The 27606-nt window shown below is 46.5% G+C and overlaps 1 protein-coding gene across 1 annotated transcript in view; it reads right to left on the bottom strand.

Annotated features, from left to right (window-relative positions):
- LOC147424445 (callose synthase 10-like) overlaps positions 1-27606 on the bottom strand; it is a 203621-nt gene that overhangs the window by 86732 nt on the left and 89283 nt on the right. Inside the window, exons 16-23 of the mRNA XM_086499522.1 lie at positions 19012-19192; positions 18865-18917; positions 18602-18662; positions 18425-18509; positions 14526-14575; positions 14330-14416; positions 14052-14137; positions 13943-13964 (exon numbers count right to left, since the gene is read on the bottom strand). Of these exons, the coding sequence (XP_086355648.1) occupies positions 13943-13964; positions 14052-14137; positions 14330-14416; positions 14526-14575; positions 18425-18509; positions 18602-18662; positions 18865-18917; positions 19012-19192 (625 nt within the window). The remainder of the gene's footprint in view (positions 1-13942; positions 13965-14051; positions 14138-14329; positions 14417-14525; positions 14576-18424; positions 18510-18601; positions 18663-18864; positions 18918-19011; positions 19193-27606) is intronic.

A 27606-nucleotide genomic window follows, 5' to 3' on the forward strand; every position in this document is an offset into this window, starting at 1 on the left:
AGAAATTCTTCAAAAGAAAAAGCTGGAGTAAGGTTACTAATAAAGTTGTTATCAGAGAGTGGTTTACTGTCTTTGTTGAGTTTATCAGCAAGGGCAAGTATCACCAGTCTTTCTAAAGCAAGTGCTTGCTTCTTTTAGATCAGTTTTGAACAGCTTTTGATAAGTAGACGCTTCATTAAAAATCGATCGTGGCCTGAGGTGTGGCTCGCTGCTGCTGTTCGTAAACCCCCCCCCCCCCTCTCCTGCTCTCGCAATCACTGCCGCCTGCCCTCGCGTAGCCCTCAGCCCCCCCCCTGCGCGCTGCTCCTGCCCGCAGTTCCACCCGCCCGCTGCCCCTGCCGCTGCCTACTCCCGCCCGTCGCGAGCCCACTGCCCACCCTTCCCTCACTGCTGCCCAGCCCCCCGCCTGCCTGCCCTTTTCCTCGTCTGCCTGCTTTCGACTACATTCCAGTGCCTTATCTCTCCTGCTTGTCGGGTCTCGCCGACACCCTTGACGTGCTCGGTCCGGCAGGATTTCCCTCGTTCGTCGACGCTCCTCCAGTTTCTTCACAGCAGCAGACACAAATGGAGGCTCATGCTCCGCCACAGAGGGACTCCAAAGAAAACACCTCGCCCGACCCCGCTGAGCCCACCATTCGACTTGCTCTCTCACCGACAGAGCAAGCGAGCCTAGCCGCAGAGGTGGACCGCCTGCAGGTGACTTCCGTCATCTGCAAGATTCTCGGTACTAGACCTAGCAAAGGAGAGCTACATGATCTTCTCCAGGCCCGCCTTCTCGCAGAGGTGGGCAAGATCTTGGAAGATCAGTTCCTCGGACATGGCTACTATCAAATAGAGTTTGAGACCTCCCAGATGGCGTCCAAGGTCATTGCGATGAGCCCCCTGACCATCCGAGCAGTTCGTGCCCACTTTCAACAGTGGAGACATGGTTTTGACCCAGCTTCAGATGTTCTGGTAGAGGAGGCAGACCTTCCCATCTCCGTCTACTTTTTTGGTTGAGGAGGGAGTACCTACCACTTTTGTCCAGGATAGGCTCAGTGATTGGGACTATCCTGGAGACACCTCGCACGGCAGCGGCCGGCATTCCTCAATTCGTGTTTTGGTTAGGGACACCCACACTCTCCCATAGGTCATCCTACTCCCTCGGGTGAGTGGGGGTTTGTTTAGACAGAGCGTGCAGTATTCGGGCCTCCCGAATCAGTGCTTCATTTGACGACAGATGGGCCATCTTGCGAAGGCCTGTGCACAGAGGCCGCCCCAAACTACACCACAAGCACAGCCCTAGCCCTCAAGGGCTGGCCAGCAGCAGCAGCCAGAGACACAAAGCACACAGGCAGAGCCACCCTCCAAGCCTGGGGCTCAAGCGGCAAAGGGAAGGCAGCAGGGGCCACAGCGACAGCCTGGCACTCAGAGTGGTCCTCAAGCGCCTGCCCAGCAGCAGTGGCTTCCCACGAGGAACGATTCGACCCTCTTCAGCAGGACAACGTCCCTGCTCCAACCTCCCCCTCAGCCCCCCCCCCCCCTCTCCCTCCAGTTCCGAGTCGACCCAGGGAACTGGGCCATCCTCGACTGCTAGGAGATCTCTTGGCACCGCCTTTGTCGCTTGGCGAGAGAGGGCCGGACTTTCTTACGACCCCCTCTCGAGGTTCACACGGCTCCCTTTGCAGCAGTCCCTTGTGGTCTGACGAGCTTCGACATTCGACGTCGGTGGGACTTCTTTGCCTACGACTTTACACAGTTTCTCGGCAACGCCTCACCAGACCTTGAGGCAGCCTGCTTCAGGATTCATGTTCTGTTCCTTGCAGCTAGGGGGATAGAGGCCTTGGACTCAACGGTTGGCTTCTCTTTTCCCCTTTGCGGCAGGAACCAGATTGAGTGCACTTTAGACTCAGTGTTGGAGTGGCTACAGACACATGCCCTAAAGTTCTCTCATCACATGGGAGACCTAGGGGTTACAGACTTGCTTCAGACTCTTTGGCCATTGGCCAAGTTTGCTATGACACCTCCAAACGCAACAAGATGTAAACACATTGTGGCTCACTTTTTTGATGACATGCAGTGCCCGCCATGCTATGTACACATACATGAGGACTCCTGGACAGAGGAGGTTGCTTTACGCACGGCTCGGTCTACTTGGGCTTGGGCTAGGCACTCTTTGCAGTCACGCTTATCTCGAGGACACTGGGATGCGAATTACTCCCTATCCAAGCCAACCTTGAAGATAGCACGTTTAGTTGCTTCGGCAGCATCTATTCTTTCTCGCTCCCCATGAGGATCGTCTCATGGAACGTACACGGATTAGGTGGGCCCCAGTTTCAACGTCAGAGGGGCAGACTCCGTCAGGAGCTTCAGCGATGCCTTGTAGGAGGAGAGATTGACCTTCTTCTGCTACAGGAGCATCATCTGTGTGTGAGTCGCATTAGACGTTGTGGTCAGCTTCTACGTGGACAATATGAGACTTTTTGGTCAGCTGCATTTGGACCTGGAGGCATCGAGGGCGGGGTATGTATGACTATTGCGGATTCTTTGCAGCAAGCCATTGTGGGCAAAGGGATTATTGTGTCAGGCAAGGTTCAATGGATCACTATCCAGGTTCAAGGTTGTCTTGTGAACTTCCTGAACATCTATGCGCCCAATGTGGCGAGTGCACAAGTAGAGTTTCAGATTGTTGAGTCTCTACCGCAGGTAGAGCAATGGTGCATAGGGGGTGACTTCAACATGTTGGAGGACCACTCTGACAGGATTGGTGGTAACCATACTACAGTGCATGGAGTTGAGCTAGCAGCTTGGGAGAGGTTTTGTTTGACTCTTAGGGTTTATGATGTGTGGCAGCATTCTAGCTTTGTGAGGCCCCTAGACAACTTGGCCTTCTCTCCGACCGCAAAGTGAGAGGAGTGAATCTATCGCGGATAGATCGCTTCTACACTAGTGACCACTTCTGTGACTTGGGGAGGACAGTTGGTATTCTGGCAAGGACTTCCTTTTCGGACCATGCACCAATGATCCTCAAAGTGAGGGACTGATAGGGAGAGGAGGGGGAGCACGATGCTACGTATCCCTGAGAGAGTCTTGCTAGACTCTGCGCTCAGAGAGCGGGTGGAGGCTCTATGGACAAAGAGCTTAGACATGTAGGATTCTCCTGTTGACAGAGTGGCCTCTGGACTTGCTCACCTTAGTCGATACTTGCTCCACCCGCTCAGAAAGCGGGTGGAGGCTCTATGGACAAAGAGCTTAGACATGTAGGATTCTCCTGTTGACAGAGTGGCCTCTAGACTTGCTCACCTTCGTCGATTCTTTCTTCGGGAGTCTTTGGCTCACCTGGCTGCAGCGAGAGAGGAGCAGCGTCTCCGACGGGGCGTTGCTTCCTTGCAGAGGATACAGGAGCAGCAACCAGATAGTCCTTGGTTAGAGGAGCAGTTACAAAAGGCTCGCCAGGAGCTTGTTAGCACAGAGGAGAGGCGCCATGAGTTTGCTTTCCATTGACAGGCATCTCAGTGACCCAAGTGGATGACAGAGTGACAGGCGCTTTCTTTGAGGCAGTGGGACCTTGGCATACGCATGCCAAGGTCAATCAGTTGAGGAGGCCCGGCATATGCCAAGGTCAATCAGTTGAGGAGGCCCGACTGGTCAGATGCTTCAGAGCCAGAGGACATGCGTGCAATTGCTACTGATTTTTACCGTGATTTATTGTCTGCAGAGTCTCAGTCAGAGCATCGGGATGCATGCAGAGAGTAGGTGTGGGCACAGATGCCTTGTCTTGTGACTGAGGAGAAGCGTCAGAGGCTTGAGTTGCCTCTTCAGCTAGAGGAGCTGCACACGGCTCTTAGAGCGCACTCCCCCGTGGTAGTTGTCCAGGTGAGGATGTCTTTGACTCCCAGTTTTTTCTTGGAGTATTGGGAATTGCTTGGCCCAGATCTCTGTAGTGCTTTTCAGTACATCCTCCACACAGGAGAGTTGCCTCACAGCATGAGTGAGGGCTTGATCTACCTCATTCCCAAGGAGGGTGGCTCCTTGGATGAGATTCGACAGTGGCATCCCATCACCATTCTCAACTCAGCCTACAAAATTCTTGCCAAGGCTCTGAGTTTGAGGATCCAGCCACTTCTAGAGAGAATTATACATGGGACTCAGACAGGTTTTGTGAAGGAGAGTAGTATCCTTGACAACATCTTTACATTTTGGGAGGCTTCTGCCCTAGCGTGGCTCCGTGGAGAGGATCTCGTGATTCTTCTTCTCGATTTTGAGAAGGCTTATGATAGAGTTGACTGGGATTTTCTAGAGGGCACTCTACGCAGGATGGGCTTCTCACATGCTTGAATCAGAGGGGTGTCAGCTTTGTACAGACGAGCACATAGTCAAGTAATTCTGCCAGGAGGTAGAGGTGATCGCTTCATGCTCACACGTTCGGTCAGACAGGGCTGCCCTCTTGCCCCCTTTCTCTTTCTCTTCTATGTTGAGGCGATAAGCAGGTTTTTGGTGTCATAACAGGTTGGTTTACGTGGCTTAGCACTTGGACGCTGAGTTTGCAGACGACTCAACCTTGTACTTGGATGGCTAGGAGGCCAACCTTCTCAGGTGTGAGCAAGCTCTTGAGACTTTCTGTTGTGCATCGGGCGCATTGATCAACTGGAGAAAGACAGTGGCTTTCTCGGTTGGTAGTGCTCCTATACCCGATTGGATGCCAGGTGAGGGTTTCAAGTGGATTCCCCGAGGGACTGCGGTTCGGTACTTGGGTTGTCAGGTTGGTTTTGACTTGTCTCCCGAGCAACGAATAGCTCCCCTCCTCCTGTCTATCAAGAGGAAGCTGTTACATTGGAGCTCCGCACGACTTTCTTTGGCTGGCAGAGTTGTAGTGGCCAACCAGTTGTTATTGGCTACTATGTGGTACATCACTTAATGCTGGATCTTCTCGAGTTCTTGTATCAGCCAGATAGAGAGGCTGATCTGGAACTTCCTTTGGTCAGGGCGTGACACTCAGATAGCCCGTGCCAAAGTGGCATGGCAGGTCATCACTCTGCCTTGTTCTCAGGGAGGGCTTGGGATCATAGACCCAGCACAACAGAGCAGAGCCCTTCTTGGAAAGTTCATGAGGACTTCTTCCAGGAGGAGCCCTGGAAGGAGTTCTTGCTTCAACGGCTTAGTACTAGGGTACCTCACGCTGGAGGCCCCTTGCAACCTTCAACCAGGTGGATTTTCACAGAGTTGGCTTGAGCAAGAGACTGGAGGACAGCTTCGCTGTGAGTTTCGTCCGATCTTGGGAGCAACTGCAGCAAGGCTTGGAGCAGCGTCACCCTACTTGCACAGAGGAGGGCCTGAGACAACCCCTTGTTTGGAACCCCATTGTTAGCACTCAGAGAGCTCACTTGGTTGGTAGTCGGCCTAATGTTTCCTGGGTCCCATGGCAAAGGGTCCAGCACGCTCTTTAGGTGCCTGGTTATAGCTTCCAGGCTTGTCAAAGGAGCTCCAGGGCTACAGGGCATGAGAGGGGTGCAGAGCATGTGTCAAGACATCTCAGAGGCAGTACCAGTTGTGTGGCTCACACCTCTCGAGTCAGCAACGCCCAGGTGGATGGGAGCCTTCATGCAACTGGAGGTTCTCATCTCAATTCCGGCTTGCTCAGAGACTGTACCTTCCCTGTTTTTGAGCTACAAGGTGAGGGACGCTTATATCGAGTTGCAGTAGAGGCCCCGTAGGTGGCAGAGTGCTGTTTTTTTGAGGATCCAAGTGGTGGGCATCTGTGGGAGGACTTGTGTCATCGATCCCTACCCAGCAGCTCTTGAGATTGGACACTGGAGACTATGGGCTTGGCAGGGCTGTCCACTGCCACGAGTACAGTGGGATCCTTGAGAGTCACTTTGGAGGGACCCTTTCTCCTCTGCAAACCACCAGGTGTCCCTTTCTTTCAGTACACTCTTCGACTGGGACGTCACATACTGGCAGCACAGAGAGTGGCTCACCCTGCTGCAGCACCTCATTGGCAGGAGGAGGGTCTCACAGTTGAGTTCTTGGCAGCTTTGTGGGAGAGGTTGTGGGACTTCAGACAGCCGAGACCAGTCACTTTGTTCCAGTGGCTGGTCGCACACAGAGCTACAGCAGTTGGGACCTGGCTTGTAAATAGTGCTCTCTCGGCCGCATGTGCAACTTGTGACCATCTTGTGGAGAGTCAGTGTCACTGTCTTTGGGACTGTCCTTTGGCACAGCAGGTGTGGCTTCGTGTTCTTCGGTTGATGCCAGCTCTTTCCACAGCTCGGCAGTACACTTGGGAGGCAGCTGCTTGGTCCACCCTCACGGGCCCGGCACTTCAGATTGAGCTATCTTCCACCAACAGGATGATAGTGATGCACGGGGGTCGACCTACACTCCAGCCTGCCACAGAGCTTACTCCACAGGAGTGGTGCAGTGAGAGAGGAGTGCTGGGAGCTCATCAGTAGCTTGACACTCTGGTCCATCTGGCGGGCCCGTTGCTTCCGCATTTTCGAGGCTAGCCTTGTACCACAGGCAGAGACAGTTCGGGATCTTTGGCTAGAGCTGATCCATACTCTCATAGGACAGCTCGAGAGACTCTAGGGCAGCTCCAATCGCATGCGGAAGCGCAGAGAGGCTTTCTTTTGACTCTCGCATCCTGGGCCTTTCTTCACCATGGTCCAGGGTGTACTCAGATGGCATTACCGTCCACCTGTGTGGCTTTTCCCTCCTCCCAACTCTTGATTTAGCCTCATTGTACATATGCTGTTTTTTCATTGGGAGAGTCTCCCCATCATGATTGTTGTAGCCCTCTCTTGTAGAGGGGTTTGTAGCCCCATGGGCAGTTTCTTAACTAATAGAAGGATCTTTTTCTCCGACAAAAAAAAAAAAAAAAAGACACTTCATTCTTGTTATCTGTGTTTTCAAATCTTGGAGTAGAGTCTCGCTCATTTGTTTCAGATCCTTCATTCGAGGAGAGCAATATACGAAGCAAACAACACAAACAATAGAAGCACCACTCACTACACGTAATCAGCTAACGCAAGAAGATATCCAAAGTCTGAAGAGCTAATAACTCTGTTTAAACAACAAAAGGTTCAACCATCAACAAACAAAACTACAAAATTGAGTATGGCTCATGAAATCAGAATTACCAATATAAACAATGCTCCAATCCCTATTGTTGGTATCAAAGTGGTACAGCTCTTCTATGGTGGTACAACTCTTCTATGGGTACATGAGGTCACTGAAGAACAGAGCCAACCTTCAGATCACGGCCGAGGGGCCTAAGCCCTAAGAAGAAGCAGCAACAAAAGACGAAGAAGAAGTTTTACAGACTTACAATGTCTGGACGAGGAAGAGTTCCCACCAACTTATGGAACCCCGTCTGATGGGGCCCAAGTGACATAAAGGCATTAAAAATAAAGCAGAAACACACTTAGAAGACTTTGCACAACAAAATATGATGACGTGGCACCTGTACGGACGTTCCGCAATTCGCGGCGGATTTTAGAAGAGTGTTTTTTTGGGGTCAACTTTTCATATTTGATGCTTTTAGGCTTTGGGCCTTTAAATAAGAGCCTTGGAGGCCCTCTGGCACTCCTCATAGCGCAGATTGCGGAGGATTTGCTCCCCGGCCATTGTACTTTGCAAATCAATAATAATAAAGAAATACCGAAAGGGGCGCCAGTCTTTGGGGCCAGTGCTCTCTTAGTGTGGACTTCGCCACTCCCTGTTTCGTGTCGTGCATCTCTTTCAGTTCAGTTGTTATTTGAAGTGCTTAAAATTGTTCAATCTGTTCTTTTCTATTGGTACGTGGTGCCCGTCTTGTGACAGTGGTACTAGAGTAACAAGCGTGTGCTTTTTTGAAAGCATACGGATCCTACAAAAGAGCAGACAGGGCAAACCAGCACTTCCAAAGGCTACTGGAATTTTATTTGAAGAATCTTCGTACTCTGAACCCAGACTTATCAGCCACTCCCACCCATCATACATCGTGCATCGGGCGCGCTCTCGTCTTCACCGCTCATGTCTTGTAGGGCATAAGCCATAAAGATCACTTGCAAGAGAAGGATCCAAGATTTGTTTCGAGCTGTTGTTTTTCTCAAAAGCAGTGCCATGCAAATGTTGATGCCTATAGCTACCAAGCCGCACTCTTCAAGGACTTGGCAAGCTTTCAAGAAAAATTTTGCCGGAAGTTGTATGGTTTCTGGCATCTTCCTTCGGAGAGCAACTTCTGACAGAGTGGGGTATCTTGAAATGCTTGCCATGGAAACCCTCGCAGATTACGACTTGAAATTTTTGGACATCTCTCACCAGGTGTTTCTTCTCAAGATGATAACCTTAGAGGTTTGGTGTGATTGCTATGTCTTGGGACTACCATCGCCGCCAGAGGAACATTGTCTGTCCAAGAGCTGATGGACCGTGCTGTGGTCGGCTACGACCTTATGGAAGGAACCTAACCCTAATTTTTGGTACAGGTTTCAGGACGGAAAGTCAATCGACTTTTCGAGCTCGACTGATGTCGAGATTGCTTTTTAAGTTTGAAATCAGTTTGAGAACTTGTTTGGTGATCGTTTTGAAATTTGTTTGAAATGGATGGTATCTGTTTTGCACCTGTTTTGGTGCCAATTTGAAATGTTTCACTCTGGTTTTTATACTGGTTTCATGATGATTGGTGATTTTTACTCCTGAGTGGAGTAGTGAGAAATACTATTTTGCTATTGTTTTAACCTCGAAAGAACGCAGGCCGATGCCTGAGGAGTTGTATGTTTGAAAACCTCGGAACGATGCAGGCTGATGCCTAGGGAGCGTTTCGTTGTATGTTTGAAAACCTCGGAACGAAGCAAGCCGATGTCTAGGGAGCGTTCCATTGTATGCTAGAAAACCTCGGAACGAAGCAAGCCGATGCCCAGACTGCGGTCTGAGGAGCCTTTGGTTGTACAGTCCTCTGAGCTCATGGCCCGGATCTTTTTAGGTTATTTGCGGGGGGAGTGCCAAGGTAGTCGTTGAGTAGCTTCATAACGCAGATTGTTTGTCTCGGGAGAGTACTCAACAATGTTGTTTGTTGTGTCTGTAACATGAATATGTGAGCATTTGTGTTGCATTGTGATCTCCCAACCACTGAATATTCCTAATTGGATGAGATTGCATGGGTCTGTAATTTTAGTGCATCAAGACACCTGTGGAAGATCAATGCGGTCGGGGTGTGATGTCTAATTTTACTATGTCGAAAAGAGAAGCCAACTCCTTGATCAAAAGAGCCGAAAGGAGAAGCCAACTTCTTAACAAAAAGAGGAAACTGATTGTCCATCAGAACGTCCCCTCGGAATGACCCTCGAAAACTTTTGAGCTAACTTGAGTTGTTTTGCAGATATGTTGTAATTGCCGACGATTACTTTCTTTCAAGAAGGGGGGATGTCACAAACTACTGACGTGTCAAGTCACTGAAGAACAAAGCCAACCTTCAAACCACGGACGAGGGGCCTAAACCCTTAGAAGAAGAAGCAGCAAAAGAAGAAGGTTTACAAACTTACAAAGTCTTGACGAGTGACCTATTTATAAAGAGGAGTTCCCACCCACTTATGGGACCCCGTCCGATGGGACCCAAGTGACATGAAGGCATTAAAAATAAAGCAGAAACACACTTAGAAGACTTTGCACAGCAAAATATGATGACGTGGCACCTATACGGACGTTCCACAATTCGCGACTGTTTTTTAGAAATTCTCGAAATTTTAGCAAAGTGTTTTTTTTTTTTGGGGTAAGCTTTTCATATTTGATGCTTTTTTTTTTCCAAAAAAAGATCCTTCTATTAGTTAATGAAGCTGCCCATAGGGCTACAACGACCTCTACAACAGAGGGCTACAACAAACATGACGGGGAGACTCTCCCAATGAAAAAACAGCATATGTACAATGAGGCTAAATCAAGAGATGGGAGGAGGGAAAAGCCACACAGGTGGACAGTAATGCCATCTGAGCACACCCAGGACCATGGTGAAGAAAGGCCGAGGGCGCCAGAGTCGAAGCAAAGCCTCTCTAGCTCCCTCATGCGGTCGGAGCTGCCCTAGAGTCTCTTGAACTGTCCTCTGAGAGTATGGATCAGGTCTAGCCAAAAATCCCGAACAGTCTCTGTTGGTGGTACAGGGCAAGCCTCGAAGATGCGGAAGCAGCGCACCCGCCAGATGAACCAAGGTGTCAGGCCGCAGATAAGCTCCCAACACTCCTCTCTCTCACTGCACCACTCCTATGGTGTAAGCTTTATAGCAGGCTGGAGTGTAGGTCGACTCCCCTGCATCACTATCTTCCCGTTGGTGAAGGACAGCTCAAACTGAAGTGTCGGGCCCATGAGAGTGGACCAAGCAGCTGCCTCCCACGTGTATTGCCGAGCCGTGGAAAGAGCTGGCATGAGCCGAAGAACACAAAACCAAACCTGTTGTGCCAGAGGACAGTTCCAAAGATAGTGTCGCTGGCTCTCCACAAGATGGTCACAAGATGCACATGCTGTCGAGAGACCACTATGTACCAGCCAACTCCCAACTGCAATAGCTCGATATGCAACCAGCCACTGGAACAGCGTGACTCGCCTCGACTGTCTGGAGTCCCACAACCTCTCCCAAAAAGCTGCCAAGAACTCAACTGTGAGACCCTCCTCCTACCAATGAGGTGCTGCAGCAGGACGAGCCTCTCTCTGCATTGCCAGTATGTGACGTTTCAGTCAAACAGTGTACTGAAAGAATGGGACACCTGGATGATCTGCTGAGGAGAAGGGGTCCCTCCAAAACCACTCTCGAGGGTCCTACTGCACCCGTGCCAATCGACAGCTCTCCCAAGCCCACAGTCTTCAGTGGCCAGTCGCAACAACTGCTGGGGGTAAGGATCAATGACACAAGTCCTACCACAGATGCCCACCACTCGGATCCACTGAAACGGCACTCTACCACCAGTGCGGCCTCTACTACAACTTGCTGTAAGCGTCCCCCACCCTGTAGCTTGAAATACAGGGAGGGTACAGTCTCTGAGCAAGCCCGAACTAAGATGAGAACCTCTAGTCGCCTGAAGGCCCCCCTCCATCTGGGCGTTGCTGACTCGAGATGTGTGAGTCAAACAACAGGCAGAGCCTCTGAGATGTCCTGACACATGCACTGCACCCCTCCCATGCCCTATAGCTGGATGCCCTGAAGCTCCTCTGACAAGCCTAAAAACTGGAGCCAATCACCTAAAGTGCATGCTGGACCCTCTGCCATGGGACCCCAGGAAACATGAGGCCTACTACCAACCAAGTGGCCTCTCTGAGTGCTAACCATGGGGTTCCAAACAAGGGGCTATCTCAAGCGCTCCTCCGTGCAAGTAGGCTGCCGGTGCTCCAGGCCTCTCCGTTGCTGCTCCCAGGATCGGAGCAGACTCACAGCGAAGCGATCCTCCAATCTCTAGCCAACTCTGCGCATCTCTGTGAAAATCCATCTGGTCGAAGGTCGCCGCGGGCTTCCAGCCTGAGGAACTCTAGCACTACACCGCTGAAGCAAGAACTCCTTCCAAGGCACCTCTCCTTGAAGGAGCCCTCTGACGATGAACTTCCCTAAAAGGGCTCTCCCTTGCTGTGCTGGGTCTATGATCCCCAACCCTCCCTGAGAACAAGGAAGGATAATGACCTGCCGTGCCACTTTGGCCCAAGCTATCACGCCCTGACCAAAGGAAGATCCTGATCAACCTCTCCACCTGGCTTATGCAAGAACTCAAAAAGATCCAACAAGAAGTGATGTACCACATAGTGGCCAACAACGCCCTGTTGGCCACTACAACTCTGCCTGCTAGGGAAAGTCGTGTAGAGCTCCAATGTAACAACATCCTCCCGATGGACAGGAGGAGGGGAGCAATCTGCTACTCGCGAGACAAGTCCAAACCAACCTGTCAGCCCAAGTAACGAGCTGCAGTCCCTGGAGGTATCCACTTAAAACCCTCACCTGGCATCCAATCAAGCGTAGGAGCACTACCAACCGAGAAAGCCACTGTCTTTCTCCAATTGATCAGTGCGCATGATGCACAACAAAAGGTCTCAAGAGCCTGCTCACACCTGTGAAGGTTGGCCTCCTGGCCATCTACGTACAGGGCTGAGTCGTCTGGAAACTCAGCGTCCAGTAGCTCATCTCCCCGAATAGGGGCTGTGTCCAGGGCCTCAATGCCTCTAGCTGTAAGAAAGAGGACGTGGACTCAAACGCTGGCCTCCTCCAAGTCGGGAGAGGCGTCACCCAGAAACCGAGTGAAGCTCTAGTCGAAGAAGTCCCAACGTCTGCGAATGTCGAAGCTAGTCAGACCTATAGGGACCGCTGCAAAGGGAGAAGTGAGCACCCAAAAAGGCGGCCTCAGGTGGGGCTGTCCCTCTCGAGCCACACGGCTCGTAGCGAAAGCACTACCAAGAGAACGCCTCGTGGAAGAAGCATTTCCAATACCCTGCATCTGAGGAAGAGGTGGCGGAGGGATCGGGAGACGAGGCTGTGGACCCCATCAGGGAGAGAGGAGGGGCGGGAGGCAAAGGTGGAGGTTGGGGGGGGGGGGGGGGGGGGGGGGGGGGGGGGGGGGGGGAGAGATGGCGGGGGAGAAGGGTTGTAGGAACATGCGCAAAGGGAGGGGGTAGAGGCAACGGCAGCAAGCTCCAATAAGCCAAAATTTGCCTGTCGTGACCTATATTTGATGCTTTTAGCCTTTGGGCCTTTAAATATGAGCCTTGAAGGCCCTCTCTGGCACTTTTCAACGCGCAGATTGCAGAGGAGGCACTCCCCGCCTGTTCTACTTTGCGAATCACTAATAATAATGACATACCAAAAGGGGCGCCAACGTTTGGGGCCAGTGCTCTCTTGGGGTGGAGCTTCGCCACTCCCCGTCTCGTGTCGTGCATCTCGTGTCGTGTCAGTTGTTATTTCAAGTGCTTAAAGTTGTTGTTCTTTTCTACTGGCACATGGTGCCCGTCTTGTGACATTCTGTCCCCAAAGATCGTATTAGAAGGCTACTTATTGTGTATGTGTGCACTGTGTGTATGTGTGTGCACGCATGCGCGCACATTATGTACATAAACATGAAATTTATTTATTTATTTATTTATTTATTTATTTATTTATTTATTTATTTATTTATTTATTTATTTATTTATGTATATATATGTGTGTGTGTGTGTGTGTGTGTGTGCGCACACAAAGTTTATTTACTCATTTATTTATCTATGAATACAAACCTATGACTCTAGACTCCATATAGAGAGAACGGTGTTTCATTTTCATGGAAGTTCTGCATTTTGTAAGTTTCACCAAAATGGTTCAAAAGTTTTGCGATTTTGAGGGTTCATATCCATGAAACGGATTTTTATTGTCACAATAGTCAGAGCACAGGTCTTGGTGGATAAGAGCCTAGGGAAATAGGGGGAGGGATCAGCCCTATTCTAAGAGACACATGCGGCACAAAGAACCTTATAATGTGGAGGAGGACTTGCCTATGTAAAGGATTGGCTGAAGGGGGAGGACGATCTCACTCATGCTCAAGTAGTACATAAGAAAGAATGTATGCCACGTATTCTCGACGTTCAAAAGGCAGGAAAGTCCGCAGTTTATACATATGTCACAGTGATCATTGCAGAGAAACAGAGTGGATGACGATGCTCGACCTACAGAACCATGCTAAGGTCCGCAGCATGGAATTCTTATGGGCCGTTTTATAAGGTTAAGGACTGAATTTCTTCTACATCAAAAACTCATCAGTATGAGACAAGAACTTAGCCTGCAATCTCAGGGTATAGAAGGAAATCATTGGCTATGAAAGAAGCCTGTGAGGATACTAGTAGAAGATCAAGAGGGATCACCATGCTTTACAGGGAGGAGATGCGTGCAAATGTGGAACATTCAGATACAGGGAAGGTTGATAGAAATAACTTTTAAAACACCATGACCATTGTGAAAGAAATCCAAAATTTGAAAGATTTGACCCACCTGTGGGCTTTCAATCCCCAACCTGCATTATTTTTAAAATTTAAAAAAAATCAGAAACATCAGGCATGGCAAGCTTCATAGTATCTGTCAAACTGTGCAAACAACTTACTCGTTCAATCTCTCATGTTCCATGCTGTTGACAAACCCTTCTGGGAAGCTTTCAAATCTGTTCCTCAGCATTTCAAGAGAACGTATCTTGAAAAGAAAAGGACAAGAAATTTACGTATGGCTTTCAAACCAGCGCTTGACCATTTTTCTCAAAATAAAAAATTTAATTCCATCTTATGTACCAAAGGCTCAAGTGGGAAACCTGACTGTCACATTCACAAAGTCTAAATAGGTAAATTTTGGATACACGGAAGAAACCGTGCTAGAAAAAAACCATACCTCTCCTAAACGATCTCTTGCACCAAGAAGGCCCCCCCAAATTGCTGAGATAATCGTATACCAGATAGAGATATCTAATAGATAAATCTGCAAGAATATTTCTTTTTAGCTTGCAGAGTACTTAGGAAATGTCCATTTAACAAAAATTAATTCAACTTTCAGATAGAATTATTTTAACAATAGTTTGATCAGTTACCACTAGAACAGGTGCCCAGAGAAACAGGATTGCAAGAGCATTGTGATTGTCTGAAAAGTACAGCATTGGATTTACTTAAATTATCTCCAATAATCTTCTCATATAGGTATGCAATCACATTGACACAGCACAGATATCAAAAATCATAACTTTCAGAAACTAATCTTCCCTGTTGAGATGTAAATTAAAAAGACAAACAACACAATATTTGCTGAACAGGAACAAGGACCTTTCAAAGACAAAATGAACAACCCATAAAGCACAACTTCATATTTTAGCAGTCAAATTTTTCTTGTTACGTTTACAGGCATAAAGAGCTTTATTAAGGATGCCTTCCCACCCCCTTTGCAATCTGGATGAGCGTACCTGCCTCTGCAAACTATGGCTCCAACAGATAAAATTCATGTCTGTGGTGCACAGATTACGGCTCTCTTTTGGAAAAATCCTCTTTTAAAAGAATCATCTCAAGGGCACAGCCTCAAGATAAACGGAAACAGCATGATCACCACAGAGGTGCGAGCAAAAAGTGTCCATGTAATATACAATAAAAGCCTAAGACTATTTCTCGGCTTGCAAAAGAGTCTCTCACACCTCTTCACATATACATTCTTCTAGGATCCAAGACGGGGTAATGTTCTCATACTATGCCATGAGCACAACAAGAGGAACATCATATCTATCTAAACTACATGAAGGTATGTAGCATTTCTGCGAACCCTATTGGGTTCCGAAGAAACATGATACCTCTTCCGATGAGGAAGAAGCCCTAGGAAGAGGATTTGGATTAAATGACTGGATACAGATCTTAGTGCATCAAGAGTTCTGAAAGGATGAGAGGCCAGATAGTGATCTATGTGCATCAAGAGGTCTGGACTAGATGAGATGACTCACTGTTTTCACTTGAGTGTTCAGTGTGAACTCAGCGATTGGTGGAATGCATGTTGTGTGTGGTACTGTCTTGTGGGGATGATCATAGGCATGTTTGCATGAAGTGTGAGAAAGGATGTGAATCTGATAGTGACAAGATATTTAGTAGATCAAGACTTCCGTGAACAGATCGGCACCATATGGATGTGATTGCAAAATAAGTTACAATGAAATGATTCGTATCTGAGATCTCGCCACAGAAAATGATGTGAATGTGATGTGATTGTTCAATGACTGATGTCTTTGTGCAACTGCTAGATGTGTGCAATCTCGTGCATGGGAGCATAGAGTCAATGTCTGATGAACTAGTTTTTGTCCTTTGTCCATTTTGCAAGCATATGCTGGAGATTACTCTTCTCCCAAGAGTGGATATGTCACAAATGTGATGATGTGGCATTCCGACGAAAGAGGGCCTGTTTAAAGCACCCGAAAGTGACCGAAACGAAATTGAACAAGTTTGTAACCTCAAATTATGATGACATGGCACCCGTACGTATAGACATCCAAGAATCGCGGTGGATTTTTAGGAAAATCCCCAAATTTTAGGAGACTATTTTTTTCGGTGCCGGCTTTTCATATCTGATTCTTTTTGGCAGTTTCTAATTGACCGACCTAGATCCCCGATGTCAGAAACCCGTTTCGCCCGGGCCATTTCACACTAGCCGTGCAATGTCCACTTGCACCATTTCGAGGGTTTCGGGAAAAACAAGTAAAATAAAATAAATAAAAATATGTAGTACATATTTAAAGAAGGCAACAGGAAAAATACACCTCTTGGTGACACTAAGCCAGCGCTAAACACTGAAACCTGTACAGCTTGCCACGTCAACATGTCAGCCCGAATCACGAAAATCTGCTACCAACTTTTTCTTTGACGTTTTTAGGATTTTAGCCTCCTCGACCAGTGTCCATAAGACAGTAGGGTTAGGCTTTTATTCGAAAACCCTAACCCCTAACCCTAACACCTTCTGGATTCAATTCTTCGAGGTTGAATCCTTGCTTTTGCATGTAAAATTTCAACCAAAGCACCTCTCGCGTAATTTATGTGTTTCTGTTTCTATGACTGGTAATTATTTATGTATTCTCATTTCGAATTATTCTCTAGACTTCTTATCAATATGAAGCCTACTGATGACGTGTCACGTACGGATTTCCGAGATTTACGCTTGCTGTTTTTGGGACATTTTGATTCCGACAGCTTTGAAAAAATTAGGATTTTGAGCAACAAATTAGGGTTTCTACTGAAAATTTTAGAATGTGATAAAAAGAGGATTGGTAGAATCTCTTGGAAAAGTTACAGTTGGCAAAGACTTTTCGGCAATTTGCAAGGACACAACGCATCTGTTCATGTGTAACGAGTTCAAGTGCAGTCGGATAGTGAGCTCCTCACCATGACAAATTTTGGTAAGAGATTGTTAGAAAGATCTTGTACTTAAATTTATCCCAAATATGAGGAATTGGTCATCTTACAAAGCGAGCAAAGCCGAATAAAGAAATCATGAGCCACGATGAAAGACTTTTGGAGAAGGGTTGATCCAGTAAAGGATCAACCCTAAAGGAACTTGGACAATGGAAGCCCGAAGGCTCAGAGAGAAGGAGAGAAGGAGAGAAGGCTCCAAAGTCTTGACTCGGAGAGGAGAGAGGGGAGGGCAAGCAATGAGGCTTGAGGGTTGAGAACTTGAGTCTTGAGGGCCCTTGAGCCTCTTAAATAGAAAAGGGCTAGTTTTGAAAGGGCACAAAATGAGGGGGACACCCAAACGGTCACAAACAACTTGAAATTCAAACTTTAGATTTCGAATTTTGTCACCGGTGCACCCCCTGTTCGCATTCTACCTACTTGTGTCACCAAGGACACACATCACCTCACCCCATGTGAGGGACATCAATGTCGTCCGTCCCCCGTTCCGTCCCGTCCATAAACGCCCACATCCCGGATCCCATGTGACTTTGGACCATTTGCATACTCTTGCAAACATGTATTTGTTTGAGTGTGAGGAGTGGAATCATGAATGTCTGCGGCATTTTGTCTCTACTCACCCGTAGGGGTGATACAAATGATTCATATGATGAGCTTAGCGCATCTAAACATCTACTAGAGATCAATGAGATCTAGCTGTTTAATAATTCATGTCATTTGTGAATGTCATCCTAGTGCATCAAAAGTTCTATCTCGATGAGATGACTGGATACCGATCTTAGTGCATCAAAAGATCCAAAAGGATGGGATGGTTGAATAGTGATCTATGTGCATCAATAGTTTTGGACTAGATGAGATGACTAGATTGAGTGTCTGCATCCGAGTGTTCAATGTGAACTATGTGAATGTTCATATAAAAACCAGTGTGGAATAAGATTTGTGCAAGTGCATGCTTTGTGAATGTACTCTCTTGTGGCGATAGTCATTGGCATGTTTGTGTAAAGTGTGAGAAGTGATGTGAATCCAGAGTGCCAACATTTAGTGCATCAAGACATCTACAAAGGATCAGTGTGGTCTAGATGTGATGGCTAAATAAGGCATAATGATCATGGTTAATGTCTAAGATCTCTACAGGGATAGTGATGTGAATGTGATTAAGATTGTTCAATGACTTTGAAGTGGTCAAAATCAATGTAACCATCAAGCATTAGATTTTAAACGAAACATAATCTTAAAGCATCTCATATACTCCATGGGACTGAAAATCTCGTGTTGTGCCTCTAGCATCAACAGCTCAAGAGAGCAGTATGTCTATCCCAAAGTCAGCTCCAGTCCTCTTGCAAAGCTACACTAGAGCAAGCCTCCTAGGAACGCAACAACCAAAAACTCTTGGCAGGTGAGAGCCTCGACTGCTAAGTTGTGACACTCAGTGGATATGCACAGTGCAAACATTGAAAATCAAAATAAACAACACCAACTATTTGTTCATGGCTGTAAGCAGAAGCAGTCATATGTGACTTCAGGCATGCATTAAAAAAATTAGACAGACACATACTTTTCGAAAAGAAGTCATGCCACTCGTAAACGATCTCAACCTCCAATGAAGTAATTGCTGTTGTTGCATCAACAAGTGGTTTGATCTGTATGAGAAAAGAACAAATGAAACAGAACAAATCTCACATTTCCTGCATGAAGTACAAATATACCAAAATTGAGTTGTAACACCACAGACCTGCAGGAAAAAGCTGAAAGTGAACTTACACCCCAATACAACAATCCAGAATATGACATATCTGTCACAGAATAAAATAACATGTCAATCAAAGAGGCAGACTGGTGTATTGCAAGCATGCACGCCTGCACCGGTGCATGTGCACACACACATAGCTCCATGCCTTCCAAGCAATGGATTTGACCTACACAAGTGCTTAGACACTGCCCATCTAAAGATAAGCCCTACTGATAAAACTACTCTGCAAAATTCCAGTTGATCACCTCAAATAATCGCGAGGTCTTTCAAACAAACCGCGCCCAACAAAATATCTCTCCTGTATCAATTTTATTTGAAAACACACACATCACTCACAAAAGTCAAGCAACCATAAGACACAACATCATATAATACTGGATTCAATTTTTCACCTGGTAGAGCCACTTTACTGCCTCAAAGCACTTAATCCTGTCACTCTTTTCAGCTTGTTTTCGAAGAGCAGGAATATGAAGGAAAAAGCTGATGATAAGCTGTAATGCTACATATACTCCTAATGCTAGGAGATAAATATTGAAATAGGTGGATCTGGCATTGTCCTCTAGCATCATTTTCCTGACCAAAAAGAAGCGCACACACACATATCAGCATTCTCTTTTTCTTTTTAACATAGACCCTAAGAGTTATTTTGCAACACCAAATGTCAGCTTAATTGAGAAGAGAACTACAGTAAGTGAACAGCTGCAAATATTGGATAATTGAAATTTTTGCCCAAAAAAAGAAAATTAGAGTAATAAAATACTCAGAGAAATATTGAGAAATATGTCAAATACATTTCAACCAGGTACTCACAGGACAAAATAGAGGAATAATTCAAGAAAACCATTAAGAAAAACAAACATTTTAGCAAGGCCAACTCATAAAAGTCATCAGGAGATAGAAGGGCAGCACCGTCCAAATAATTATTTTTGCCATTGGCACCCAGCATGCCATCCATCTTAAGTTTGTCACGTGTGCACTGCACTTGCACCACGTCGACAAGCTTCTGCTACAGTCTAGCGTTAGTCTTAGCTTAGGACCTAGCCCGGCACCCTTGTTAGCCTCTAGCAAAGCGTGCATGTCTAGGGTGGTCATAGTTGCATACCCTCTCTTGCACAATTAAGTCACTTAAGCATATAGGCACATGAACAGTCACTTAAGTCATTTATTAATAAGTGACTTTGACATGACATAAATTGAAAGTAGGTAGGGCAAATGGCTAAAAGACCTATAAATGAAGCCCCTTGGGCACCAATAGAAGGGAGAGGAGCAATGACAGAGCCCAATGTGGTCTCATTATTTAATTTGGCTTTGAGGTATTTATTTTACTTATTTGTCAAAGTCTGGGTAGGGCAATTTACTGAGGTTGCTATATAAGCAACCCCTTGCCTCCATTGTTTACACAATTCAGTTATTATCTGCCAAGGTGGATTGGTTCAGGAGTCTCTGAGAGGCCAGGACAGGGGCCTGAGATAGAGATGCACTACACATGCCATTGCCCCGTCTACTACGAGATACGTGGCCGCTTCCACTACTTGTTCAGAGAGGGTTTCGGACCACTCTCCAGAGTCATGCGGTACGAGGATCAGAGATGCTTGGGTCTATTTTTGCTTGAGCTACGTAGACACAGAGAGAGCTTGATGAGAGGAGAGGCTAGCCAGTCTCAGAGAAGGAACACAGACTTCTTTAGAGCATACTTCGGGCACCCGAAGGAGATACTACCACAGGAGAGCTCGTCGTCTCACACCAGAGGCACATTGATCAACCGAGCGACCGAGCTAGGGAGATCCAGACACCCACGACTGCAAAGGACTACACAGCATCGACGGAGGCTACGTCAAAGGATTCGGATCACTTTGGCCCGACATGCACGACGCCCAGTCAAGCTATTGACCATGGAGGAGATTGATGAGATTCGCCAGCGATCCACATAGCTGCTTAGCTCACACCTACAAGTTTAGGATTCCATAGTATTTTATTTTGTCATTTTTTGTTACTCTGACTTTGTATCAAATCCACCACATTGTAACTTTCTGGTCTCATGGGTCACTTTGGCCTTTTGAAGACGTTAATATAACATTTCATTTCATTTCATCTCTCTGTCTCTAGGACCGTCTATTGGAAAGCACAGCTGGCACAAATGGTACAAGCCTCTCAGTGGAGGAGTGCACCACTCTACTGACTGAGACACTGCATGGGATATCCACACACTCAGCCCGACATTCTGGGAGCATGCCCCAAAATAGTTGGTATGATGAGGAGTGCAGAGAGATGAGAGCCCAGCTTCAAAGGGATCTTCTTTTAGGAGTCATCACTTACAAACAGTCTCGAATTGCTTTCCGACGCCTTGTGCGACAGAAGAAGCGAGCTTACCTAGCTCAGATTGAGCGAGACTTCTATCAGATGTTCTTGAGTAGGGACTCACGAGAGGCATGGCGACTCTTCCATGAGCACTCCCCTCCCCCAATGATTACTTCACCTGATGTGTGGGGCCAATATGCGACATCACTATATACGGTTCCTGGACAGGAACCCCTTCCAGACCCTATCAAGCCTTGCCCAGCTACGAGCACTTTCTTTACATCTGAGATGGTACAAAGGGCCATCGACAAGATGAGGACCGAGAAGGCATATGATCATGACGGTCTAGTAGCGGAGCACTTTATACATGCCAGGGATATGCTGATGCAAGTTCTCACACTGTTGTTCAATTGAGCCATGGGTGAGGGGTTACCTGAGACTTGGAGGTTGTCTAATATTGTGCCCATCCTCAAGGCTGGTGACCCTACAGAGCCTGGGAACTACCGCACTATTATGGTTGGACACACATTGGCACGGTTGTATGCATCTATTCTAGAGCAACACTTGAGTAATTGGGCAGAGAGCGAGGGTGTACGAGCAAAAGGTCAGGCCGGCTTCAGGAGGGGTTTCTCCACTCTTGATCATATTCTGACACTCAGGGCCATCATTGAGGAGGGCAGAGCACATGGGAGACGGATCTATTGTAGCTTTGTGGATTTTCGCAAAGTATTTGACATGGTACCAAGAGCTCGATTGATGCGTAGACTACAGGAGATGGGGGTGCCCATAGAGGTGATTTGGGGGATTATGGCTTTGTACAAATCACTGATGGGACATGTACGCACTCCGGAAGGGGTATCAGATTTAGTTCACTCTACTATTGGAGTGAAACAAGGCTGCCCATTGTCTCCTACTCTATTTGGTATGTATGTTGATGAGGTGTCTGATTACATTGACAGAGAGGGTGACAGGGGTGCCCAGCAAGCAGGGACGTGGATCCCATTGTTGCTATATGCTGATGATATTGTGCTGATATCTCAACTCACCAGGAGGTATGCAACAACATTTGGATGCACTACGCAATTTTGCAGAGGATAGTGGATTGTGTGTAAACCTAGGTAAAACCAAGGTTATGGTGTTTAACACCACACCGCAATGGGTCAGGAGATCAGTACCTACTTCAAATCCGGTCAAGAGATTGTGGAGTATACAGATGCATACACTTACCTGGGGGTAGTCTTTACTACGCCGAGATTTTCTTTGAGAAGAGCGGCAGAGACTAGAGTAACTAGAGCTGGTGTGGCTCCGGGAGGAATGGAGAGGATGTGTTCGCAAGTTCAGTTCCAAGAACCTAAGACAAAGTATGGCTCTTTGATACTTTGGTTGCCTAAACTATGTTATATGGGGTGCAGGTTTGGGGACCTTCTGTAGGCCAGGATGGTTGGAGCCGTATGGAAAAGCCCCTGCTATCTATGATCTCCCCGCTGATTAGAGCCAAGGCTTCTGTACCGCATGATATCATGCAAGCAGAATTAGTTGCCCCCCCTATGGAGATTGAGGCGCTTAACAGATCAGTCTCCTTTGTACACAGTCTGTGGGATACTACCAGAGACAGATAAGCCAGGGTGGCTCTAGACTCCTCCATACAATTAGCTCTTAATGGGGATATATCATGCTGGTATGCACAGATGGCATCATGGTTTCACCATGGACAGATTGCCTCCTTTTCAATACTCTCTACAGGCACCCTTGAGGTCTCTGACGCGGGTAGAGATTAATAGATTCATTCGTCAAGATCTGATCGAGCTAGACACGAGGACATGGATAGAGCCGATATAGGAGTTAGGCACAAAGATGGCTTTCTATAGAGAGCATCTTCTCCACCTCACGGGAGATGGGTTTGTGATTCGACCTAGCTATATGGACACGCATCTTTCTCATGGTTTGCGTTGTGCCATTGGCCAGATACGCACGTCCTCACATCAGCTCGAGATTGAGACTGGCAGATTCAGAGGGACACCAGCAAATAGCAGGATATGCCGCTTATGCCATCTAGAGCCAGAGACAGAGGTACATTACATATGTCATTGCACAGTGTACGAGGCCGTTTTCATTGTCTATTCAAAGAAGGTTTTGGGACTCTATCTAGGGTCATGAGTTATGAGGATCAGAGATGTCTTGGGCTATATCTACTTGAGCTACACAGACATAGAGAAACATTACTGAGGACAGCTGAAGAGAGACAACCCCAGAGACAGATCACAAATTTCTTTACACTAGATATTGTACACCCAGAAGAACAGACAAAGGAGCAGCCAACAATGGAGAGGTCTACCCGCACTGCTGGCATTCTCACAGACCGAGCATTGGAGCTAGGGAGATCTAGACGACCTCGATGGAGAAGAGGAGCTACACAGTTTCGAAGGAGGCTACAGCAAAGGATTCCAGCCGTACTTTTTCGTCATCGAGAGTGCAGATGAAGATGGATCTCTACTTCCCTCCCATATTGTTTACACATTGTACTGTTTAGTCCACACATTTCACGCCTTTCACCTTTCACCTTTCACACCTATCAGCTTAGTTTAGGATTCCGTAGTATTTATATTTTGTTATCCTAGTTTAATTTATTTTGTTAATCTGACTTTGTATCAGATACACCGCATTGTAACTTTCTAGTCTCATAGGTCACTTTGGCCTTTTGAAGACGTTAATATAACATTTCATTTCATTTCATCATCTCTCTCTCTCTCTATGAGCTCTAGAGAGGGACAGCAAGAGCGACTTGGGAGCATTTCAATGCTCAAAATTTTGGGCAAAGCTCCGTGGATTGGCGTGGAAGACGAAGAGGAGGACGAGATCAACTTGGTTCTATTTTGTGTCTTGGGATTCATGCGGCTAGTTTTGGATTGCGAGAAGGTACCAGATTACCTGATTCTGCAACTCTCAACATGGCCCCCCTCTTGCTCGAGCACCCACGACGACAACGACCAAAACCAACCAGTGGCTATGGATAGCAGATCAAACATCCACTTAGCGGCCTATGCATCAGCACAGTCTCCAGGAAATCGGCAAATTGTTTGGCTCGTGATTGTGAAGCCAGAAGCAAATGCTCGAGTTCGCTAGAGGACAAAGGTAAAGGTCAGCTTGACAAGGATGGTAGTACCAATACTCAGTTTGCTCCCTTCATATCCACGAGGTATGACCACAGTCCGGGCCATGAGCTGTTCAACGACTCCCTCATCACTCCTCCCGCAAATAACCTAAAAAGGTCTGGCCCATGAGATATAGAGGCCTTTTACAACCAAACGCCCCCCAGACCGCAGCCTGCGTCGTTTGGAGGTGTTGAGAGTAACCACTACTCAGACTTCTTAATACTCCTCCCGCATAACCATCCAGGTCCGGGCCATGAGTAAACGGGCCATGAGTAACAACAACAATACTCCCCCCGTAAATTACCACAAGGGTCTGGGCCATGAGTAACAACAACACTTTTCAATCATTCAATACTCCCCCCACAAATAACCACAAGGGTCTGGGCCATGAGTAACAACAACAATACTCCCCCCGTAAATAACCACAAGGGTCCGGGCCATGAGTAACAACAACACTTTTCAATCATTCAATCCTCCCCCCGCAAATAACCACAAGGGTCTGGGCCATGAGTATGAACAAGCATTCTCAAACATAATTTCTCACTACTCCACCCGGGAGTAAAATTACCAATCATTGAAACCAATATCAAACCAAAGTCAAACAATTCAAATCGGCACCAAAACAGGTTCAAAATAGATAGCATCCATTTCAAACTAATTCCAAACAGGATTACCAAACAAGTTCTCAAACAGATTTGAAACTTAAAAAAACAATCTCGACATCAGTCGAGCTCGAAAAGTCGACGGACTTTCCATCTTGGAACCTGCACCAAAAATTAGGGTTAGGTTCATTCCGTAAGGCCGTAGCCGAGCACAGCATGGTCCATCAGCTCTTGGACAGACAGTGTTTCTTTGGCAGAGATGGTAGTCCCAAGATAGCTATCGCACCGAATCTCCAAGGTCATCTTCTTGTAAAGAGACATCTACTGAGAGATGTCGAGAAATTTCAAGTTATGATCTGCTAGGGTTTTCATGGCAAGCATTTCAGGATATCCCACTCTGCCAGAAGTTGCACTCTGAAGGAAGATGTCAGAAACTATATAACTTCGGGTAAAAATTTCCAAAGCTTGCCAAGTACTTGGAGTATGCTGCTTGGTAGCTATAGACATCAACATCAGCATGGCACTGCTTCTGAGAAAAAAAACAGTGACTTGAAACAAATCTGGATCCTTCTCTTGCAAGTGATCTTAATTGGCTTCTGTCGTGTAAGACAGTGCGGTGAAGACGGGAGCGCGCCTGATGCGCGATGAAGTAAGGGTGGGAGTGGCTAGTAAGTCCGGGTTGCAGGACGAAGATACCTCCAATAAATTCCATAAGTTTGCTCTTTTGTGGGACCGGTATGCTTTCAGCAAAGCACACGCCTGCTGATGCTCTAATACCACTGTCACAAGTCGGGCACCACGTGCCAATAGAAAAGAACAGACTGAACAATTTTAAGCACTTCAAATAACAACTGAACTGAAATAGAGAGAGACGACACGTGACACGGAGTGGCGGAATTCCACCCCAGAGAGTATTGGCCCCAAACCTTGGCGCCCCTTTCGATATTTCTTTATATTACTGCTGATTCGCAAAGTACAACAGTCCGGGAGCACCTCCTTTGCAATCTGCACGCTGAAGAGTGCCAGAGAGGGCCCCCAAGGCTCATATTTAAAGGCCCAGAGCCCAAAAGCATCAAATATGAAAAGCTGACCCCAAAAAATCACTTCCCTAAAATTTCGGGATTTTCCTCAAAATCCGTCGTGAATTCCGGAACGTCCGTACAAGTGCGACATCATCATATTTTAATGTGCAAAGCCTTTTGAGCGTGTTTTGCTTTATTTTTAATGCCTTTATGTCACTTGGGGCCCCATCGGACGGGGTCCCCATAAGTTGGTAGGACTTCTTCTTCTATTACTTGTTCTTCTTAGGGTTTCTAGAATTAGGGTTTGCAGGTTTTAGGGTTAGGGTTTTCAAAATTAGGGTTTGCAGGTTTTAGGGTTAGGGTTTTCAATATTAGGGTTCAGCAGTTAGGGTTTCTGGCAAACATTAGGGTTAGGGTTTCTGCTCTCGGGCAGCCACATCATCTGTAAGTTGGCTCCATTCTTTAGGCTTTGAAACGTCAACAGTTTGTTACACACACACACACAAAGAGATAGAGAGAGAGAGAGTCTATGACTCGCCCAACAAACGCAATGATGAGAAACATCTATGACCTCGACGCAGAAACCCTAACCCTAAAACCCATCAAATACTGCCTTAAAAAATCAAAGCAATTGTCCCCAATTGCACGATATAAAAGAATTTCCACACTTTTAAAATTTACACAACTAAAATCCCACGAGTGATCATTAAGTCATGATTTTTTGTGCAATGATTGCCTTGTGTATAAAAGAGATAAGCTAGTTGCAAACACCTTTCATCATGCATTCATAATCATCATTCATCGTTCATTATTCCTCATCATCTAAAGTCCGAGAGTATGACGAACGCATGCCATCCGCCATAGCATGTCATCATGCATTCAAAATATTCATTCATCATTCCTCATCATCCTAAATCCATACAAATTTCATAAAACAAGTCTAAATTCATGGTTCTTATCCTTAATCAAAAAATTATCAGATTCATTCCTAAGTCATCATCGCTCCCAAATGCTTTGAGATGCATGTTCCTCGCTCCTATTGCCTATTATTTGCACACAAATAACAAGAGCTTCCAAAACCATTAATTTCACACATGCTGAAATTTTTTGCAAAAATTGCTAAAAACCCTTGTTTTCCAAAGTTATTGAAATAACAATCCATTCGTGTCAATGGGTAGGGCTCATCGAGAGGATCAACTTTGACTTCTGTTGCATATCCAAATTCTCATATATTGAAGAGATTTTCAGAGGTCTCTGCAGCACGAAAAACATCGAAAAGCATGTTTTAAGAAGTTTCTAGGATAAATACGAACTCCTATTTCTTCTTCTCCTCCTCTTGTCGCTTCTTCTTCATCCAACTCCATAGCTTCCATCAATAAGTTGATGTAGGACCGGTTAATCCAATCACCAGTTAGGTTATGCTTTTGTTACTCCACCAGATACTCCCATTGTCAAACCACATATTGAGCATGAGTCTCCTCTTGATGCTTCTGAGTTAGTGAATTTGCCCCCTTCTCCGTTATAGTCTCCATGTTCTCCGTCCATGTTACGATCTTGCTTCGATTTGTGAAAGGCACGGAAGCAAGTTGAGCCCTAATACCATTGTAGTCCCTTATGGCGAGGAATCGGACGGAAACACAAGGATAACCACGATCTGCAACACTTTCCATCTAAAACTTGAATAACTGAGGAGAGAGAGAGAGAGAGAGAGAGAGAGAGAGAGAGAGAGAGAGAGAGAGAGAGATGAAATGAAATGTTATATTAAACGTCTTCAAAAGGCCAAAATGACCTATAAGACCAAAGTGATACAATCCTTGTGGATCTAATCCAATGTTTGGGTACAAAAATAAAATGAAGTAAAGTGAAAGACTAAAAACTAGAAGACTAAAATCGTCAGGTTGAAAATCATCATC

Source organism: Adiantum capillus-veneris, chromosome 25 (genome assembly GCF_014529385.1).
Source record: "Adiantum capillus-veneris isolate H3 chromosome 25, ASM1452938v2, whole genome shotgun sequence".
Classification (NCBI taxonomy): Eukaryota; Viridiplantae; Streptophyta; class Polypodiopsida; order Polypodiales; family Pteridaceae; genus Adiantum; species Adiantum capillus-veneris.